The sequence below is a fragment of the Gobius niger genome (assembly GCF_951799975.1).
Source record: "Gobius niger genome assembly, chromosome: 13".
Classification (NCBI taxonomy): Eukaryota; Metazoa; Chordata; class Actinopteri; order Gobiiformes; family Gobiidae; genus Gobius; species Gobius niger.
In genome coordinates this window covers 512988-534387 of record NC_136864.1, presented here as the reverse complement: position 1 = coordinate 534387, position 21400 = coordinate 512988, and the positions used below count along the sequence as shown (strand labels likewise).

Below are 21400 nucleotides of genomic sequence, written 5' to 3'. Positions count from 1 at the left end.
TGGTTTAGTCCTGGTTTAGCCCTGGTTTAGTCCTGGTTTAGTCCTGGTTTAGACCTGGTTTAGTCCTGGTTTAGTCCTGGTTTAGCTCTGGTTTAGTCCTGGTTTAGTCCTGGTTTAGTCCTGGTTTAGCCCTGGTTTAGTCCTGGTTTAGCCCTGGTTTAGTCCTGGTTTAGTCCTGGTTTAGCCCTGGTTTAGTCCTGGTTTAGCCCTGGTATAGCTCTGGTTTAGACCTGGTTTAGTCCTGGTTTAGTCCTGGTTTAGTCCTGGTTTAGACCTGGTTTAGTCCTGGTTTAGTCCTGGTTTAGTCCTGGTTTAGTCCTGGTTTAGTCCTGGTTTAGCCCTGGTTTAGTCCTGGTTTAGCCCTGGTTTAGCCCTGGTTTAGTCCTGGTTTAGCCCTGGTTTAGACCTGGTTTAGTCCTGGTTTAGTCCTGGTTTAGTCCTGGTTTAGTCCTGGTTTAGCCCCGGTTTAGCCCTGGTTTAGCCCTGGTTTAGACCTGGTTTAGTCCTGGTTTAGTCCTGGTTTAGCCCCGGTTTAGCCCTGGTTTAGCCCTGGTTTAGACCTGGTTTAGTCCTGGTTTAGACCTGGTTTAGACCTGGTTTAGTCCTGGTTTAGACCTGGTTTAGACCTGGTTTAGTCCTGGTTTAGTCCTGGTTAAGTCCTGGTTTAGTCCTGGTTTAGACCTGGTTTAGTCCTGGTTTAGTCCTGGTTAAGTCCTGGTTTAGTCCTGGTTTAGTCCTGGTTTAGTCCTGGTTTAGACCTGGTTAAGACCTGGTTTAGTCCTGGTTTAGACCTGGTTTAGTCCTGGTTTAGACCTGGTTAAGACCTGGTTTAGTCCTGGTTAAGACCTGGTTTAGTCCTGGTTTAGACCTGGTTTAGTCCTGGTTTAGTCCTGGTTTAGTCCTGGTTTAGTCCTGGTTTAGTCCTGGTTTAGTTCTGGTTTAGCCCTGGTTTAGGCCTGGTTTAGTCCTGGTTTAGACCTGGTTTAGTCCTGGTTTAGTCCTGGTTTAGTCCTGGTTTAGCCCTGGTTTAGTCCTGGTTAAGACCTGGTTTAGTCCTGGTTTAGACCTGGCTTAGTCCTGGTTTAGACCTGGTTTAGTCCTGGTTTAGTCCTGGTTAAGACCTGGTTTAGTCCTGGTTTAGTCCTGGTTTAGACCTGGTTTAGTCCTGGTTTAGTCCTGGTTTAGTCCCGGTTTAGTCCTGGTTTAGTCCTGGTTTAGTCCTGGTTTAGTCCTGGTTTAGCCCTGGTTTAGTCCTGGTTTAGTCCTGGTTTAGCCCTGGTTTAGCTCTGGTTTAGTCCTGGTTTAGTCCTGGTTTAGTCCTGGTTTAGCTCTGGTTTAGTCCTGGTTTAGTCCTGGTTTAGTCCTGGTTTAGTCCTGGTTTAGTCCTGGTTTAGTCCTGGTTTAGCCCTGGTTTAGTCCTGGTTTAGCCCTGGTTTAGTCCTGGTTTAGCCCTGGTTTAGTCCTGGTTTAGCTCTGGTTTAGTCCTGGTTTAGTCCTGGTTTAGTCCTGGTTTAGCTCTGGTTTAGTCCTGGTTTAGTCCTGGTTTAGTCCTGGTTTAGTCCTGGTTTAGACCTGGTTTAGTCCTGGTTTAGTCCTGGTTTAGCTCTGGTTTAGTCCTGGTTTAGTCCTGGTTTAGTCCTGGTTTAGCCCTGGTTTAGTCCTGGTTTAGCCCTGGTTTAGTCCTGGTTTAGTCCTGGTTTAGACCTGGTTTAGTCCTGGTTTAGCCCTGGTTTAGCTCTGGTTTAGTCCTGGTTTAGCCCTGGTTTAGCTCTGGTTTAGTCCTGGTTTAGCCCTGGTTTAGTCCTGGTTTAGCCCTGGTATAGCTCTGGTTTAGACCTGGTTTAGTCCTGGTTTAGTCCTGGTTTAGTCCTGGTTTAGACCTGGTTTAGTCCTGGTTTAGTCCTGGTTTAGTCCTGGTTTAGTCCTGGTTTAGTCCTGGTTTAGCCCTGGTTTAGTCCTGGTTTAGCCCTGGTTTAGTCCTGGTTTAGTCCTGGTTTAGTCCTGGTTTAGTCCTGGTTTAGACCTGGTTTAGACCTGGTTTAGACCTGGTTTAGACCTGGTTTAGTCCTGGTTTAGTCCTGGTTTAGCCCCGGTTTAGCCCCGGTTTAGCCCCGGTTTAGACCTGGTTTAGTCCTGGTTTAGTCCTGGTTTAGACCTGGTTTAGACCTGGTTTAGACCTGGTTTAGTCCTGGTTTAGACCTGGTTTAGTCCTGGTTTAGTCCTGGTTTAGTCCTGGTTTAGTCCTGGTTAAGACCTGGTTTAGTCCTGGTTTAGACCTGGTTAAGACCTGGTTTAGTCCTGGTTTAGACCTGGTTTAGTCCTGGTTTAGACCTGGTTTAGTCCTGGTTTAGTCCTGGTTTAGTCCTGGTTTAGACCTGGTTTAGACCTGGTTTAGTCCTGGTTTAGTCCTGGTTTAGTCCTGGTTTAGTCCTGGTTTAGACCTGGTTTAGACCTGGTTTAGACCTGGTTAAGTCCTGGTTTAGACCTGGTTAAGACCTGGTTTAGTCCTGGTTTAGACCTGGTTTAGTCCTGGTTTAGTCCTGGTTTAGTCCTGGTTTAGACCTGGTTAACACCTGGTTTAGTCCTGGTTTAGACCTGGTTTAGACCTGGTTTAGTCCTGGTTTAGTCCTGGTTAAGTCCTGGTTTAGTCCTGGTTTAGACCTGGTTTAGTCCTGGTTTAGTCCTGGTTTAGACCTGGTTTAGACCTGGTTTAGTCCTGGTTTAGTCCTGGTTTAGTCCTGGTTTAGACCTGGTTTAGACCTGGTTTAGTCCTGGTTTAGTCCTGGTTTAGACCTGGTTTAGTCCTGGTTTAGTCCTGGTTTAGTCCTGGTTTAGTCCTGGTTTAGTCCTGGTTTAGTCCTGGTTTAGACCTGGTTTAGTCCTGGTTTAGTCCTGGTTTAGTCCTGGTTTAGTCCTGGTTTAGTCCTGGTTTAGTCCTGGTTTAGTCCCGGTTTAGTCCTGGTTTAGTCCTGGTTTAGACCTGGTTTAGACCTGGTTTAGTCCTGGTTTAGTCCTGGTTAAGACCTGGTTTAGTCCTGGTTTAGACCTGGTTTAGTCCTGGTTTAGTCCTGGTTTAGTCCTGGTTTAGACCTGGTTAACACCTGGTTTAGTCCTGGTTTAGACCTGGTTTAGACCTGGTTTAGTCCTGGTTTAGTCCTGGTTAAGTCCTGGTTTAGTCCTGGTTTAGACCTGGTTTAGTCCTGGTTTAGTCCTGGTTTAGACCTGGTTTAGACCTGGTTTAGTCCTGGTTTAGTCCTGGTTTAGTCCTGGTTTAGTCCTGGTTTAGTCCTGGTTTAGACCTGGTTTAGTCCTGGTTTAGTCCTGGTTTAGTCCTGGTTTAGTCCTGGTTTAGTCCTGGTTAAGACCTGGGTTAGACCTGGTTTAGTCCTGGTTTAGACCTGGTTTAGTCCTGGTTTAGTCCTGGTTTAGTCCTGGTTTAGTCCTGGTTTAGTCCTGGTTTAGTTCTGGTTTAGCCCTGGTTTAGACCTGGTTTAGTCCTGGTTTAGTCCTGGTTTAGTCCCGGTTTAGTCCTGGTTTAGCCCTGGTTTAGCCCTGGTTTAGTCCTGGTTTAGTCCTGGTTTAGCTCTGGTTTAGCCCTGGTTTAGTCCTGGTTTATTCCTGGTTTAGCTCTGGTTTAGTCCTGGTTTAGACCTGGTTTAGACCTGGTTTAGACCTGGTTTAGTCCTGGTTTAGTCCTGGTTTAGTCCTGGTTTAGACCTGGTTTAGTCCTGGTTTAGTCCTGGTTTAGTCCTGGTTTAGTCCTGGTTTAGTCCTGGTTTAGCCCTGGTTTAGTCCTGGTTTAGTCCTGGTTTAGTCCTGGTTTAGTCCTGGTTTAGCCCTGGTTTAGTCCTGGTTTAGTCCTGGTTTAGTCCTGGTTTAGTCCTGGTTTAGTCCTGGTTTAGTCCTGGTTTAGTCCTGGTTTAGACCTGGTTTAGTCCTGGTTAAGACCTGCTTTAGTCCTGGTTTAGACCTGGTTAAGACCTGCTTTAGTCCTGGTTTAGTCCTGGTTAAGACCTGGTTTAGTCCTGGTTTAGACCTGGTTTAGTCCTGGTTTAGACCTGGTTAAGACCTGGTTTAGTCCTGGTTTAGTCCTGGTTTAGTCCTGGTTTAGACCTGGTTAAGACCTGGTTTAGTCCTGGTTTAGTCCTGGTTTAGTCCTGGTTTAGTCCTGGTTTAGACCTGGTTTAGACCTGGTTTAGACCTGGTTTAGTCCTGGTTTAGACCTGGTTTAGACCTGGTTTAGTCCTGGTTTAGACCTGGTTTAGTCCTGGTTTAGTCCTGGTTTAGTCCTGGTTTAGTCCTGGTTTAGTCCTGGTTAAGACCTGGTTTAGTCCTGGTTTAGACCTGGTTAAGACCTGGTTTAGTCCTGGTTTAGACCTGGTTTAGTCCTGGTTTAGTCCTGGTTTAGTCCTGGTTTAGTCCTGGTTAAGACCTGGTTTAGTCCTTGTTTAGACCTGGTTAAGACCTGGTTTAGACCCGGTTTAGACCTGGTTTAGTCCTGGTTTAGTCCTGGTTAAGACCCGGTTTAGACCCGGTTTAGACCTGGTTTAGACCTGGTTTAGTCCTGGTTTAGACCTGGTTTAGTCCTGGTTTAGTCCTGGTTTAGTCCTGGTTTAGTCCTGGTTAAGACCTGGTTTAGTCCTTGTTTAGACCTGGTTAAGACCTGGTTTAGTCCTGGTTTAGACCTGGTTTAGTCCTGGTTTAGTCCTGGTTTAGTCCTGGTTTAGTCCTGGTTTAGTCCTGGTTTAGACCTGGTTTAGTCCTGGTTTAGTCCTGGTTTAGCCCTGGTTTAGACCTGGTTTAGCCCTGGTTTAGTCCTGGTTTAGTCCTGGTTTAGCCCTGGTTTAGACCTGGTTTAGACCTGGTTTAGTCCTGGTTTAGTCCTGGTTTAGTCCTGGTTTAGTCCTGGTTTAGTCCTGGTTAAGACCTGGTTTAGTCCTGGTTTAGTCCTGGTTTAGTCCTGGTTTAGTCCTGGTTTAGCCCTGGTTTAGACCTGGTTTAGTCCTGGTTTAGTCCTGGTTTAGTCCTGGTTTAGTCCTGGTTTAGTCCTGGTTTAGTCCTGGTTTAGTCCTGGTTTAGACCTGGTTTAGTCCTGGTTTAGTCCTGGTTTAGTCCTGGTTTAGTCCTGGTTTAGACCTGGTTTAGCCCTGGTTTAGTCCTGGTTTAGTCCTGGTTTAGCCCTGGTTTAGACCTGGTTTAGACCTGGTTTAGTCCTGGTTTAGTCCTGGTTTAGCCCTGGTTTAGTCCTGGTTTAGACCTGGTTTAGACCTGGTTTAGTCCTGGTTTAGACCTGGTTTAGACCTGGTTTAGTCCTGGTTTAGTCCTGGTTTAGACCTGGTTTAGCCCTGGTTTAGACCTGGTTTAGTCCTGGTTTAGTCCTGGTTTAGACCTGGTTTAGTCCTGGTTTAGACCTGGTTCAGCCCTGGTTTAGTCCTGGTTTAGTCCTGGTATAGTCCTGGTTTAGTCCTGGTTTAGTCCTGGTTAAGACCTGGTTTAGTCCTGGTTTAGTCCTGGTTTAGTCCTGGTTTAGTCCTGGTTTAGTCCTGGTTTAGCCCTGGTTTAGTCCTGGTTTAGCCCTGGTTTAGTCCTGGTTTAGTCCTGGTTTAGACCTGGTTTAGTCCTGGTTTAGTCCTGGTTTAGACCTGGTTTAGTCCTGGTTTAGTCCTGGTTTAGTCCTTGTTTAGACCTGGTTTAGACCTGGTTTAGCCCTGGTTTAGACCCGGTTTAGACCCGGTTTAGACCCGGTTTAGTCCCGGTTTAGTCCTGGTTTAGACCTGGTTTAGTCCTGGTTTAGTCCTGGTTTAGTCCTGGTTTAGTCCTGGTTTAGTACTGGTTTAGTCCTGGTTTAGTCCTGGTTTAGACCTGGTTTAGTCCTGGTTTAGACCTGGTTTAGTCCTGGTTTAGTCCTGGTTTAGACCTGGTTTAGTCCTGGTTTAGTCCTGGTTTAGTCCTGGTTTAGTCCTGGTTTAGACCTGGTTTAGTCCTGGTTTAGTCCTGGTTTAGTCCTGGTTTAGTCCTGGTTTAGTCCTGGTTTAGCCCTGGTTTAGTCCTGGTTTAGTCCTGGTTTAGTCCTGGTTTAGTCCTGGTTTAGTCCTTGTTTAGACCTGGTTTAGACCTGGTTTAGACCTGGTTTAGTCCTGGTTTAGTCCTGGTTTAGTCCTGGTTTAGTCCTGGTTTAGTCCTGGTTTAGTCCTGGTTTAGTCCTGGTTTAGTCCTGGTTTAGTCCTGGTTTAGTCCTGGTTTAGTCCTGGTTTAGTCCTGGTTTAGACCTGGTTTAGTCCTGGTTTAGTCCTGGTTTAGTCCTGGTTTAGTCCTGGTTTAGTCCTGGTTTAGTCCTGGTTTAGTCCTGGTTTAGTCCTGGTTTAGTCCTGGTTTAGTCCTGGTTTAGTCCTGGTTTAGTCCTGGTTTAGTCCTGGTTTAGTCCTGGTTTAGTCCTGGTTTAGTCCTGGTTTAGTCCTGGTTTAGTCCTGGTTTAGTCCTGGTTTAGACCTGGTTTAGACCTGGTTTAGACCTGGTTTAGTCCTGGTTTAGACCTGGTTTAGACCTGGTTTAGTCCTGGTTTAGTCCTGGTTTAGTCCTGGTTTAGTCCTGGTTTAGACCTGGTTTAGTCCTGGTTTAGTCCTGGTTTAGTCCTGGTTTAGTCCTGGTTTAGACCTGGTTTAGTCCTGGTTTAGTCCTGGTTTAGTCCTGGTTTAGACCTGGTTTAGTCCTGGTTTAGACCTGGTTTAGCCCTGGTTTAGTCCTGGTTTAGTCCTGGTTTAGTCCGGGTTTAGTCCTGGTTTAGTCCTGGTTTAGCCCTGGTTTAGTCCTGGTTTAGTCCTGGTTTAGACCTGGTTTAGTCCTGGTTTAGTCCTGGTTTAGTCCTGGTTTAGCCCTGGTTTAGTCCTGGTTTAGTCCTGGTTTAGTCCTGGTTTAGTCCTGGTTTAGCCCTGGTTTAGACCTGGTTTAGTCCTGGTTTAGTCCTGGTTTAGTCCTGGTTTAGTCCTGGTTCAGTCCTGGTTTAGTCCTGGTTTAGACCTGGTTTAGTCCTGGTTTAGTCCTGGTTTAGTCCTGGTTTAGTCCTGGGTTAGTCCTGGTTTAGTCCTGGTTTAGTCCTGGTTTAGTCCTGGTTTAGTCCTGGTTTAGACCTGGTTTAGTCCTGGTTTAGCCCTGGTTTAGCTCTGGTTTAGACCTGGTTTAGTCCTGGTTAAGACCTGGTTTAGTCCTGGTTTAGTCCTGGTTTAGTCCTGGTTTAGACCTGGTTTAGTCCTGGTTTAGTCCTGGTTTAGTCCTGGTTTAGACCTGGTTTAGTCCTGGTTTAGCCCTGGTTTAGCTCTGGTTTAGACCTGGTTTAGTCCTGGTTAAGACCTGGTTTAGTCCTGGTTTAGTCCTGGTTTAGTCCTGGTTTAGACCTGGTTTAGTCCTGGTTAAGACCTGGTTTAGTCCTGGTTTAGACCTGGTTTAGACCTGGTTTAGACCCGGTTTAGTCCTGGTTTAGACCCGGTTTAGTCCTGGTTTAGACCTGGTTTAGACCTGGTTTAGTCCTGGTTTAGTCCTGGTTTAGTCCGGGTTTAGTCCTGGTTAAGACCTGGTTTAGACCTGGTTTAGACCTGGTTTAGTCCTGGTTTAGTCCTGGTTTAGCCCTGGTTTAGACCCGGTTTAGTCCTGGTTTAGACCTGGTTTAGACCCGGTTTAGTCCTGGTTTAGTCCTGGTTTAGTCCTGGTTTAGTCCTGGTTTAGACCTGGTTTAGTCCTGGTTTAGTCCTGGTTTAGTCCTGGTTTAGACCTGGTTTAGTCCTGGTTTAGCCCTGGTTTAGCTCTGGTTTAGACCTGGTTTAGTCCTGGTTAAGACCTGGTTTAGTCCTGGTTTAGTCCTGGTTTAGTCCTGGTTTAGACCTGGTTTAGTCCTGGTTAAGACCTGGTTTAGTCCTGGTTTAGTCCTGGTTTAGACCTGGTTTAGACCTGGTTTAGACCTGGTTTAGACCTGGTTTAGACCCGGTTTAGTCCTGGTTTAGACCTGGTTTAGACCTGGTTTAGACCTGGTTTAGACCTGGTTTAGACCTGGTTTAGACCCGGTTTAGTCCTGGTTTAGACCTGGTTTAGTCCTGGTTTAGACCTGGTTTAGACCCGGTTTAGTCCTGGTTTAGACCTGGTTTAGACCTGGTTTAGACCTGGTTTAGACCTGGTTTAGACCCGGTTTAGTCCTGGTTTAGACCTGGTTTAGACCTGGTTTAGACCCGGTTTAGTCCTGGTTTAGACCCGGCTTAGTCCTGGTTTAGACCTGGTTTAGACCTGGTTTAGTCCTGGTTTAGTCCTGGTTTAGTCCGGGTTTAGTCCTGGTTAAGACCTGGTTTAGTCCTGGTTTAGCCCTGGTTTAGCTCTGGTTTAGACCTGGTTTAGACCCGGTTTAGTCCTGGTTTAGTCCTGGTTTAGCTCTGCTTTAGACCCGCTTTAGACCTGCTTTAGACCCGGTTTAGACCCGGTTTAGACCTGGTTTAGTCCTGGTTTAGTCCTGGTTTAGACCCGCTTTAGACCAGGTTTAGACCCGGTTTAGTCCCGGTTTAGACCCGCTTTAGACCCGGTTTAGACCCGCTTTAGACCCGGTTTAGACCCGGTTTAGACCCGCTTTAGACCCGGTTTAGACCCGGTTTAGACCCGCTTTAGACCCGGTTTAGACCTGCTTTAGACCCGGTTTAGACCCGGTTTAGTCCTGGTTTAGTCCTGGTTTAGTCCTGGTTTAGACCCGCTTTAGACCAGGTTTAGACCCGGTTTAGTCCTGGTTTAGTCCCGGTTTAGTCCCGGTTTAGACCCGCTTTAGTCCTGGTTTAGACCCGCTTTAGACCCGGTTTAGACCCGGTTTAGACCCGCTTTAGTCCTGGTTTAGACCCGCTTTAGACCCGGTTTAGACCTGGTTTAGTCCTGGTTTAGTCCTGGTTTAGTCCTGGTTTAGACCTGTTTTAGTCCTGGTTTAGTCCTGGTTTAGTCCTGGTTTAGACCCGCTTTAGACCCGGTTTAGACCCGGTTTAGACCCGCTTTAGTCCTGCTTTAGCCCCGCTTTAGACCCGCTTTAGACCCGCTTTAGACCCGCTTTAGACCCGGTTTAGACCTGGTTTAGTCCTGGTTTAGTCCTGGTTTAGTCCTGGTTTAGACCTGGTTTAGACCCGCTTTAGTCCTGGTTTAGACCCGCTTTAGACCTGGTTTAGTCCCGGTTTAGTCCTGCTTTAGCCCCGCTTTAGACCCGCTTTAGTCCTGGTTTAGACCTGGTTTAGTCCTGCTTTAGCCCCGCTTTAGACCCGCTTTAGTCCTGGTTTAGACCCGCTTTAGACCTGGTTTAGTCCCGGTTTAGTCCTGCTTTAGCCCCGCTTTAGACCCGCTTTAGTCCTGGTTTAGACCTGGTTTAGACCCGCTTTAGACCCGCTTTAGACCCGGTTTAGACCCGGTTTAGACCCGCTTTAGTCCTGCTTTAGCCCCGCTTTAGACCCGCTTTAGACCCGCTTTAGACCCGCTTTAGACCCGGTTTAGACCTGGTTTAGTCCTGGTTTAGTCCTGGTTTAGTCCTGGTTTAGACCTGGTTTAGACCCGCTTTAGTCCTGGTTTAGACCCGCTTTAGACCTGGTTTAGTCCCGGTTTAGTCCTGCTTTAGCCCCGCTTTAGACCCGCTTTAGTCCTGGTTTAGACCCGCTTTAGCCCCGGTTTAGACCCGCTTTAGACCCGGTCTAGTCCCCGGCCTCACCTGGACCCGGGCGTAGGTCTTCTGGCCGTGCCGAACCTCCACCTGGCTCGTGTCTCTGGGCAGGTTTCCCAGAGCAGGAAGTGACGCGGCGCTGTCGGCCAATCGGCAGTCGACGTAGAGCTCCGCGCTGAGGTTCCGCCTCCGCAGCCCGCCCAATCGCAGCACGAGGGAGTGGCTCCGCCCATCGGCCAGGTGAGCGTTCTGCAGGTTCAGGGTGTGGACCCGCCCATCAGCACGCAGGTACCTGAGCAGCACTGGCCAATCAGAGGAGAGGAGAGTCAGAACACTGGCCAATCAGAGAGAGGAGAGTCAGAGCACTGGCCAATCAGAGAGAGGAGAGTCAGAGCACTGGCCAATCAGAGAGAGGAGAGTCAGAGCACTGGCCAATCAGAGGAGAGGAGAGAGTCAGAGCACCGGCCAATCAGAGAGAGGAGAGTCAGAGCACCGGCCAATCAGAGAGGAGAGTCAGAGCACTGGCCAATCAGAGGAGAGGAGAGAGTCAGAGCACCGGCCAATCAGAGAGAGGAGAGTCAGAACACTGGCCAATCAGAGGAGAGGAGAGAGTCAGAGCACTGGCCAATCAGAGAGAGGAGAGTCAGAACACTGGCCAATCAGAGAGAGGAGAGAGTCAGAACACTGGCCAATCAGAGGAGAGAGTCAGAGCACTGGCCAATCAGAGAGAGGAGAGTCAGAACACTGGCCAATCAGAGAGAGGAGAGAGTCAGAGCACTGGCCAATCAGAGAGAGAGAGTCAGAACACTGGCCAATCAGAGAGAGGAGAGTCAGAACACTGGCCAATCAGAGGAGAGAGTCAGAACACTGGCCAATCAGAGAGAGAGAGTCAGAACACTGGCCAATCAGAGAGAGGAGAGTCAGAGCACTGGCCAATCAGAGAGAGGAGAGTCAGAGCACTGGCCAATCAGAGGAGAGGAGAGTCAGAACACTGGCCAATCAGAGAGAGGAGAGTCAGAGCACTGGCCAATCAGAGAGAGGAGAGTCAGAACACTGGCCAATCAGAGAGAGGAGAGTCAGAACACTGGCCAATCAGAGAGAGGAGAGTCAGAACACTGGCCAATCAGAGAGAGGAGAGTCAGAGCACTGGCCAATCAGAGAGAGGAGAGTCAGAACACTGGCCAATCAGAGAGAGGAGAGTCAGAGCACTGGCCAATCAGAGAGAGGAGAGTCAGAGCACTGGCCAATCAGAGGAGAGGAGAGTCAGAGCACTGGCCAATCAGAGAGAGGAGAGTCAGAACACTGGCCAATCAGAGGAGAGGAGAGTCAGAGCACTGGCCAATCAGAGGAGAGAGTCAGAACACTGGCCAATCAGAGAGAGAGGAGAGTCAGAACACTGGCCAATCAGAGAGAGGAGAGTCAGAGCACTGGCCAATCAGAGAGAGGAGAGTCAGAGCACTGGCCAATCAGAGAGAGGAGAGTCAGAGCACTGGCCAATCAGAGAGAGGAGAGTCAGAGCACTGGCCAATCAGAGAGAGGAGAGTCAGAACACTGGCCAATCAGAGAGAGGAGAGTCAGAGCACCGGCCAATCAGAGAGAGGAGAGTCAGAACACTGGCCAATCAGAGAGAGGAGAGAGTCAGAGCACTGGCCAATCAGAGAGAGAGGAGAGTCAGAACACTGGCCAATCAGAGAGAGGAGAGTCAGAGCACCGGCCAATCAGAGAGAGGAGAGTCAGAACACTGGCCAATCAGAGAGAGGAGAGAGTCAGAGCACCGGCCAATCAGAGAGAGGAGAGTCAGAGCACTGGCCAATCAGAGAGAGGAGAGTCAGAGCACCGGCCAATCAGAGAGAGAGGAGAGTCAGAACACTGGCCAATCAGAGAGAGGAGAGTCAGAGCACCGGCCAATCAGAGAGAGGAGAGTCAGAACACTGGCCAATCAGAGAGAGGAGAGAGTCAGAGCACTGGCCAATCAGAGAGAGAGGAGAGTCAGAGCACTGGCCAATCAGAGAGAGGAGAGTCAGAGCACCGGCCAATCAGAGAGAGGAGAGTCAGAACACTGGCCAATCAGAGAGAGGAGAGTCAGAGCACTGGCCAATCAGAGAGAGGAGAGAGTCAGAGCACTGGCCAATCAGAGAGAGGAGAGTCAGAACACTGGCCAATCAGAGAGAGGAGAGAGTCAGAGCACTGGCCAATCAGAGAGAGAGGAGAGTCAGAACACTGGCCAATCAGAGAGAGGAGAGTCAGAGCACCGGCCAATCAGAGAGAGGAGAGTCAGAACACTGGCCAATCAGAGAGAGGAGAGAGTCAGAGCACTGGCCAATCAGAGAGAGAGGAGAGTCAGAGCACTGGCCAATCAGAGAGAGGAGAGTCAGAGCACCGGCCAATCAGAGAGAGGAGAGTCAGAACACTGGCCAATCAGAGAGAGGAGAGTCAGAGCACTGGCCAATCAGAGAGAGAGGAGAGTCAGAGCACTGGCCAATCAGAGAGAGGAGTCAGAACACTGGCCAATCAGAGAGAGGAGAGTCAGAGCACTGGCCAATCAGAGAGAGGAGAGTCAGAACACTGGCCAATCAGAGGAGAGAGTCACAGCACTGGCCAATCAGAGAGAGGAGAGTCAGAACACTGGCCAATCAGAGAGAGGAGACTCAGAACACTGGCCAATCAGAGAGGAGAGAGTCAGAGCACTGGCCAATCAGAGAGAGGAGAGTCAGAGCACTGGCCAATCAGAGAGAGGAGAGTCAGAGCACTGGCCAATCAGAGAGAGGAGAGTCAGAGCACTGGCCAATCAGAGAGAGGAGAGTCAGAGCACTGGCCAATCAGAGAGAGGAGAGTCAGAGCACTGGCCAATCAGAGAGAGGAGAGACAGAACACTGGCCAATCAGAGAGAGGAGAGTCAGAACACCGGCCAATCAGAGAGAGGAGAGTCAGAGCACCGGCCAATCAGAGAGAGGAGAGTCAGAGCACTGGCCAATCAGAGAGAGGAGAGTCAGAGCACTGGCCAATCAGAGAGAGGAGAGTCAGAACACTGGCCAATCAGAGAGAGGAGAGACAGAGCACTGGCCAATCAGAGAGAGGAGAGTCAGAGCACTGGCCAATCAGAGAGAGGAGAGTCAGAGCACTGGCCAATCAGAGAGAGGAGAGTCAGAGCACTGGCCAATCAGAGGAGAGGAGAGTCAGAGCACTGGCCAATCAGAGAGAGGAGAGTCAGAGCACTGGCCAATCAGAGAGAGGAGAGTCAGAACACCGGCCAATCAGAGAGAGGGGAGTCAGAACACCGGCCAATCAGAGGAGAGGAGAGTCAGAACACCGGCCAATCAGAGAGAGGAGAGTCAGAGCACCGGCCAATCAGAGGAGATGAGAGTCAGAGCACTGGCCAATCAGAGGAGAGGAGAGTCAGAGCACTGGCCAATCAGAGGAGAGGAGAGTCAGAACACTGGCCAATCAGAGAGAGGAGAGTCAGAGCACTGGCCAATCAGAGAGAGGAGAGTCAGAGCACTGGCCAATCAGAGAGAGGAGAGTCAGAACACCGGCCAATCAGAGAGAGGAGAGTCAGAACACTGGCCAATCAGAGAGAGGAGAGTCAGAACACTGGCCAATCAGAGAGAGGAGAGTCAGAGCACTGGCCAATCAGAGAGAGGAGAGTCAGAACACTGGCCAATCAGAGGAGAGGAGAGTCAGAGCACTGGCCAATCAGAGAGAGAGGAGAGTCAGAGCACTGGCCAATCAGAGGAGAGGAGAGTCAGAGCACTGGCCAATCAGAGAGAGGAGAGTCAGAACACTGGCCAATCAGAGAGAGGAGAGTCAGAACACCGGCCAATCAGAGAGAGGAGAGTCAGAACACTGGCCAATCAGAGGAGAGAGTCAGAACACTGGCCAATCAGAGAGAGGAGAGTCAGAACACTGGCCAATCAGAGGAGAGAGTCAGAACACTGGCCAATCAGAGAGAGGAGAGTCAGAGCACTGGCCAATCAGAGAGAGGAGAGTCAGAGCACTGGCCAATCAGAGAGAGGAGAGTCAGAACACTGGCCAATCAGAGAGAGGAGAGAGTCAGAACACTGGCCAATCAGAGGAGAGGAGAGTCAGAACACTGGCCAATCAGAGGAGAGGAGAGTCAGAACACTGGCCAATCAGAGAGAGGAGAGTCAGAACACTGGCCAATCAGAGAGAGGAGAGTCAGAACACTGGCCAATCAGAGAGAGGAGAGTCAGAGCACTGGCCAATCAGAGGAGAGGAGAGTCAGAACACTGGCCAATCAGAGGAGAGGAGAGTCAGAACACTGGCCAATCAGAGAGAGAGGAGAGTCAGAACACTGGCCAATCAGAGGAGAGGAGAGTCAGAGCACTGGCCAATCAGAGGAGAGGAGAGTCAGAGCACTGGCCAATCAGAGGAGAGGAGAGTCAGAACACTGGCCAATCAGAGAGAGAGGAGAGTCAGAACACTGGCCAATCAGAGGAGAGGAGAGTCAGAGCACTGGCCAATCAGAGAGAGGAGAGTCAGAGCACTGGCCAATCAGAGAGAGGAGAGTCAGAACACTGGCCAATCAGAGGAGAGGAGAGTCAGAACACTGGCCAATCAGAGAGAGGAGAGTCAGAGCACTGGCCAATCAGAGAGAGGAGAGTCAGAACACTGGCCAATCAGAGAGAGGGGAGTCAGAGCACCGGCCAATCAGAGGAGAGGAGAGTCAGAGCACTGGCCAATCAGAGGAGAGGAGAGTCAGAGCACTGGCCAATCAGAGGAGAGGAGAGTCAGAGCACTGGCCAATCAGAGAGAGGAGAGTCAGAACACTGGCCAATCAGAGAGAGGAGAGTCAGAGCACTGGCCAATCAGAGAGGAGAGAGTCAGAACACTGGCCAATCAGAGAGAGGAGAGTCAGAGCACTGGCCAATCAGAGAGAGGAGAGTCAGAGCACTGGCCAATCAGAGAGGAGAGAGTCAGAGCACTGGCCAATCAGAGAGGAGAGAGTCAGAGCACTGGCCAATCAGAGAGGAGAGAGTCAGAGCACCGGCCAATCAGAGGAGAGAGTCAGAGCACTGGCCAATCAGAGAGAGAGGAGAGTCAGAGCACTGGCCAATCAGAGGAGAGGAGAGTCAGAGCACTGGCCAATCAGAGAGAGAGGAGAGTCAGAGCACTGGCCAATCAGAGGAGAGGAGAGTCAGAACACTGGCCAATCAGAGAGGAGAGTCAGAACACTGGCCAATCAGAGAGAGGAGAGTCAGAGCACCGGCCAATCAGAGAGAGGAGAGTCAGAACACTGGCCAATCAGAGAGAGGAGAGTCAGAACACTGGCCAATCAGAGAGAGGAGAGAGAGTCAGAGCACTGGCCAATCAGAGAGAGGAGAGTCAGAGCACTGGCCAATCAGAGAGAGGAGAGTCAGAGCACTGGCCAATCAGAGAGAGGAGAGTCAGAGCACTGGCCAATCCGAGAGAGAGGAGAGTCAGAACACTGGCCAATCAGAGAGAGGAGAGTCAGAACACTGGCCAATCAGAGAGAGGAGAGTCAGAACACTGGCCAATCAGAGAGAGGAGAGTCAGAACACCGGCCAATCAGAGAGAGGAGAGTCAGAGCACTGGCCAATCAGAGAGAGGAGAGTCAGAACACTGGCCAATCAGAGAGAGGAGAGAGTCACAGCACTGGCCAATCAGAGAGAGGAGAGAGTCACAGCACTGGCCAATCAGAGAGAGGAGAGTCAGAACACTGGCCAATCAGAGGAGAGGAGAGTCACAGCACTGGCCAATCAGAGAGAGGAGAGTCAGAACACTGGCCAATCAGAGAGAGGAGAGTCAGAGCACTGGCCAATCCGAGAGAGAGGAGAGTCAGAACACTGGCCAATCAGAGAGAGGAGAGTCAGAGCACTGGCCAATCAGAGAGAGGAGAGTCAGAACACTGGCCAATCAGAGAGAGGAGAGTCAGAACACTGGCCAATCAGAGAGAGGAGAGTCAGAGCACTGGCCAATCAGAGAGAGGAGAGAGAGTCAGAGCACTGGCCAATCAGAGAGAGGAGAGTCAGAGCACTGGCCAATCAGAGAGAGGAGAGTCAGAGCACTGGCCAATCCGAGAGAGAGGAGAGTCAGAACACTGGCCAATCAGAGGAGAGAGTCAGAACACTGGCCAATCAGAGAGAGGAGAGTCAGAGCACTGGCCAATCAGAGAGAGGAGAGTCAGAGCACTGGCCAATCAGAGAGAGGAGAGTCAGAGCACTGGCCAATCAGAGAGAGGAGAGTCAGAGCACTGGCCAATCCGAGAGAGAGGAGAGTCAGAACACTGGCCAATCAGAGAGAGGAGAGTCAGAGCACTGGCCAATCAGAGAGAGGAGAGTCAGAACACTGGCCAATCAGAGAGAGGAGAGTCAGAACACTGGCCAATCAGAGAGAGGAGAGAGAGTCAGAGCACTGGCCAATCCGAGAGAGGAGAGTCAGAGCACTGGCCAATCCGAGAGAGAGGAGAGTCAGAACACTGGCCAATCAGAGAGAGGAGAGTCAGAGCACTGGCCAATCAGAGAGAGGAGAGTCAGAACACTGGCCAATCAGAGAGAGGAGAGTCAGAGCACTGGCCAATCAGAGAGAGGAGAGAGAGTCAGAGCACTGGCCAATCAGAGAGAGGAGAGTCAGAGCACTGGCCAATCAGAGAGAGGAGAGAGAGTCAGAGCACTGGCCAATCAGAGAGAGGAGAGTCAGAGCACTGGCCAATCAGAGGAGAGGAGAGTCAGAACACTGGCCAATCAGAGGAGAGAGTCAGAGCACTGGCCAATCAGAGAGAGGAGAGTCAGAGCACTGGCCAATCAGAGAGAGGAGAGAGTCAGAGCACTGGCCAATCAGAGAGAGGAGAGTCAGAGCACTGGCCAATCAGAGAGAGGAGAGTCAGAGCACTGGCCAATCAGAGGAGAGAGTCAGAACACTGGCCAATCAGAGGAGAGAGTCCGAGCCCGGCCGTGACCTCTGACCTTTGCCGATCTTGCCCATGACGGCGACCTCCAGGATCTTCCCGTGGTCGTTTTTGTCGTAGAGGCCGAACAAGACTCCGCCCAGTTTGGACGGCAGCTGCAGATTGGACACGATGTAGACGTCACTGAGCGCGCCCAGCCCCGCCCACAGCTTCTCCACCGCCGCCGCCGCCTGAGGCTCCGCCAGCGCCAGGACATCGATCACTGCGGGAGACAAGCGGGTTACAGCGCCACCTACAGGAGGGCGGGACATCGTCATCGAAGCCCCGCCCCCCGCAGGAGCGTCGGAGGCTGAGCCGTGGTTAGGGGGCGCTGAGGGACAACATGTACCCCCAAAATACTTTTTCTGTGCGTAAATCCTGTTTATTAACCTCTTAACTCCCGCCTGAACCGAGAGCATTTTCTCCAGTTCAGCTTTACCCAAATCCTGTAGGCCAGTGTAACGCCTCATTTGAAAGACCTACAAAACTGAATGGATCTTTTTCCTCACGTCAGATTTTTTTTCATCACTTTTTTTCTTGGGCAGTCGTCTCATTTTTTTCACTTTTTTGTACATTTTTTGTCACTTTTTCGTCAAATTATTCGCATTTTTTTTGTCAAATTCTTATCACTTTTTCGTCCATTTGTTCCTCAATTTTTTCTCACTTTTTTGTCAATTTTTTCATCAAATTTTTATCACTTTTTTGTCAATTTTTGTCATTTTTTAAAATATATTTTTTTCATTTTTTTGTCCATTTTTTCCCCAATTTTTCGTCCAATTTTTCTCACTTTTTTGTAAATTTTTTGTCACTTTTTTTTCATTTTTTGTCATTTTTTTTTGTAAATTTTTGTCTTTTTTTTGTCATTTTTTTGTCATTTTTTCCGCAATTTTTCTTCCATTTTTCCTCAATTTTTTCTCACTTTTTTGTCATTTTTTTGTACATTTTTTCGCAATTTTTCGTCAACATTTTTCTCTTTTTTTGTCATTTTTTTTGTCAATTTTTGTCATTTTTTTGGTCAATTTTTTCTCACTTTTTTGTCAATTTTTTGTCAATTTTTGTCATTTTTTTGTCAATTTTTGGTCCATTTTTGGTCCATTTTTTGTAAATTTTTCTCACTTTTTTCACATTTTCATCCTTGTTTTCGTCTCAGTTTTGTTGCTATTTTCACACCTTTTTTCCAGAAGCTTGGTTAATATTGCCTGCAGTTCACAAACCATCCACCAGGGGGTGCTGCAGCGCCCTCAGCACCCTGGGTTCCCACGGCCCTGGTCGCGGGTTGGAGTTCGGGACCAGCAGCAGCTTCACTTTATTCATTGTGCAACACATTTCCGAACTTCCTCCTTTCGCTCTGTGCGCGCGCGCCCGTTTCCGTGGCAACCGGCGACACAAACACTCGCGCGAGCGGAACACACGCACACGCACACACGTGTCGAATCGCGCACATCTGCACGCGCATTCTCCAGGGGTGCCCCCATTCCTCTGCGGCGGCGGAGCTTTTACTGCGGAGTGGAAACAACTGGTCACCGCTGGAGCGCGTCCACGGGAGATCTGCGGGAGTCTGCGCCAGAACCAGGGCTAAGCCGGGGCTAAGCCAGGGCTAGACCGGGGCTAGACCAGGGCTAGACCAGGGCCAGAACCAGGACCAAACCTGGACCAAACCTGGACCAAACCTGGACCAAAGAGGGTACAGACCAAACAGCTCAAATAAAGCGGCGCAAAAAGTTGGAAGGATGTGGCGAATCCCAAAGTCCCAAAGTGTGTTCAGCTCGTTGTATGAACCCGAGGCTACACAAGCTCTAAACCAGCGTAAAACCAGGGATAAACTAGGACTAAACCAGGGCTAAACCAGGACTAGGCCAAGACTAAACCATCAGAAAAAAACGGTCTAAACTTTGGAGAGAAAAACATTTTACGCGTAATTAATGCGCACTAAAAAGGCTGGAATAAACAGCACCAAACCGGCGATCAAACCTGGACTAAACTCGACCTAAACCTGGACTAAACTCGACCTAAACCAGGACTAAACTCGACCTAAACCTGGACTAAACTCGACCTAAACCAGGACTAAACTCGGACCAGACCAGGCTAAGACCACCTCAAACAAAGTAGCGCAAGGGTTGAAGGATGTGGTGAATCCCAAAGTCACGGCTCAGGAGGTTATTCATAAGAACTCAGGACTAAACGCGAGACTAAACCAGGTCTAAACCAGGTCTAAACCAGGACTAAACCAGGACTAACCCAGGACTAAACCAGGACTAAACCAGGACTAAACCAGGACTAAACCAGGTCTAAACCAGGTCTAAACCAGGACTAAACCAGGACTAACCCAGGACTAAACCAGGACTAACCCAGGACTAAACCAGGACTAAACCAGGACTAAACCAGGACTAAACCGGGACTAACCCAGGACTAACCCAGGACTAAACCAGGACTAACCCAGGACTAACCCAGGACTAAGCTCACTGGCCCTGGTGAGAAAGTGTCCGTGACTTACCCTGAACGTCCGCTCCATCCGTGAGCGCGGTGACCGGCGGCAGCAGCGCGGACAGAAGCAGCAGAAGCGTCCAGCCCATCCCTGGACCTGCACCGGGAACAGCGACCACGACCGAAGGGGTATCCCGGAGAAGAGCGGCTCAGAGCGGGCAGGAGGAGCGCGCAGACCCGGGGGGAAAGAGGGGAGAGAAGAGAGGGGGAGCGCGTGCGTAAAGAGAGGGGGAGCGCGTGCGTAAAGAGAGGGGGAGCGCGTGCGTAAAGAGAGGGGGAGCGCGTGCGTAAAGAGAGGGGGGAGTCTGCTGGAGGTCAGGCCCGGGGAGGGGCTCTGCGGAGCGGAGAGGAGCGCGCGGCGCGGAGGAGGCGGGCTGGAGGACTCCGCGCGCTCCTCTTTGGACCTGAATTTGACCTCGTGCGTCCCTCCCCCTGACGTCTGACCTCTGGAACTTCCACACATCCATTATTTATGCTCCTCCTGCAGATGTTTCGGTCTCTCCTCAACTTAAGGAGTTATTAGGCCCGAGCAACAGGGGAACGGGGACGAAAACGCAAGAATTCACGTAGCAAACATGAACCGATATGCAAGTAACAGGGGTCAAAACGTAGTGCTCCGCGAGCTCTAATTTTGGGAGAAAATAATAAAAGTTGGCTCAGTGGCGCCCCATCAAACAGGCAGTTTACATTGACTCAATGGAGGACTGGTCGCATTGTGACATTGGCCAGGGACATAGACCACGTCAGGACATGTCAATAACTATATTATGACCCCGCCCTAAATGCAACAGGATGTCGGCCATCTTGGCCCGAACCTCAAACCTTCAAAATCGTACCTCCGAGATCCCCGAGTTTTCAATGAAACGCCTCCAATTTTGGCCAAAATGTCCCAAACCCAGGTGGCTTTCAAAATCATCATTTTTTCCACTATTGGCCGTGGTCATGACAAGGCCACAACTGAGAGGCCATTTTCAGCAAATTTCAAAGCCTCATATCTTTCACAGACTTTGTCTGATTGGAACGGACCCAATCCGGCGCTCGTGCACATTCCCGACCTGGACATAATGGTGCACATGCAGCCGCTATCGCCAAAAATGCCTTTAAAGTGGCTTGTAAGTGGCTTGTAAGCGGCTTGTAAGTGGCTCGTAAGTGGCTTGTAAGCGGCTTGTAAGCGGCTTGTAAGTGGCTTGTAAGTGGCTTGTAAGTGGCTTGTTGGTGGCTTGTAAGTGGCTTGTAAGCGGCTTGTAAGTGGCTTGTAAGTGGCTTTTAAGTGGCTTGTAAGTGGCTTGTAAGTGGCTTTTAAGTGGCTTGTAAGTGGCTTGTTAGTGGCTTGTAAGTGGCTTGTAAGTGGCTTGTTAGTGGCTTGTTAGTGGCTTGTTAGTGGCTTGTAAGTGGCTCGTAAGTGGCTCGTAAGTGGCTCGTAAGTGGCTTGTAAGTGGCTTGTTAGTGGCTTGTTAGTGGCTTGTAAGTGGCTTGTAAGTGGCTTTTAAGTGGCTTGTTAGTGGCTTGTTAGTGGCTTGTTAGTGGCTTGTAAGTGGCTTGTAAGTGGCTTTTAAGTGGCTTGTAAGTGGCTTGTTAGTGGCTTGTTAGTGGCTTGTAAGTGGCTTGTTAGTGGCTTGTTAGTGGCTTTTAAGTGGCTTGTTAGTGGCTTGTTAGTGGCTTGTTAGTGGCTTGTAAGTGGCTTGTAAGTGGCTTTTAAGTGGCTTGTAAGGGGCTTGTAAGTGGCTTGTAAGTGGCTTGTAAGTGGCTTGTTAGTGGCTTGTAAGTGGCTTGTTAGTGGCTTGTTAGTGGCTTGTAAGTGGCTTGTTAGTGGCTTGTAAGTGGCTTGTTAGTGGCTTGTTAGTGGCTTGTAAGTGGCTTGTTAGTGGCTTGTTAGTGGCTTGTAAGTGGCTTGTTAGTGGCTTGTTAGTGGCTTGTAAGTGGCTCGTAAGTGGCTCGTAAGTGGCTTGTAAGCGGCTTGTAAGCGGCTTGTTAGTGGCTTGTTAGTGGCTTGTTAGTGGCTTGTTAGTGGCTTGTTAGTGGCTTGTAAGTGGCTCGTAAGTGGCTCGTAAGTGGCTTGTAAGCGGCTTGTAAGCGGCTTGTTAGTGGCTTGTTAGTGGCTTGTAAGCGGCTTGTAAGTGGCTTGTAAGTGGCTTGTAAGTGGCTTGTTAGTGGCTTGTAAGTGGCTTTTAAGTGGCTTGTAAGTGGCTTGTTAGTGGCTTGTAAGTGGCTTGTAAGTGGCTTGTTAGTGGCTTGTTAGTGGCTTGTAAGTGGCTCGTAAGTGGCTCGTAAGTGGCTCGTAAGCGGCTTGTAAGCGGCTTGTAAGTGGCTTGTAAGGGGCTTGTTAG

General features: G+C 49.9%; 1 protein-coding gene across 1 annotated transcript in view; it reads right to left on the bottom strand.

Moving 5' to 3' along the window:
* Positions 1–19233, bottom strand: part of thbs3a (thrombospondin 3a) — a 57008-nt gene extending 37775 nt beyond the window's left edge. The window contains exons 1-3 of the mRNA XM_079569634.1: positions 19084–19233; positions 16609–16812; positions 9713–9966 (exon numbers count right to left, since the gene is read on the bottom strand). Of these exons, the coding sequence (XP_079425760.1) occupies positions 9713–9966; positions 16609–16812; positions 19084–19162 (537 nt within the window). The 5' untranslated portion in view covers positions 19163–19233. The remainder of the gene's footprint in view (positions 1–9712; positions 9967–16608; positions 16813–19083) is intronic.
* Between the last annotated feature and the right edge of the window lie 2167 nt (positions 19234–21400).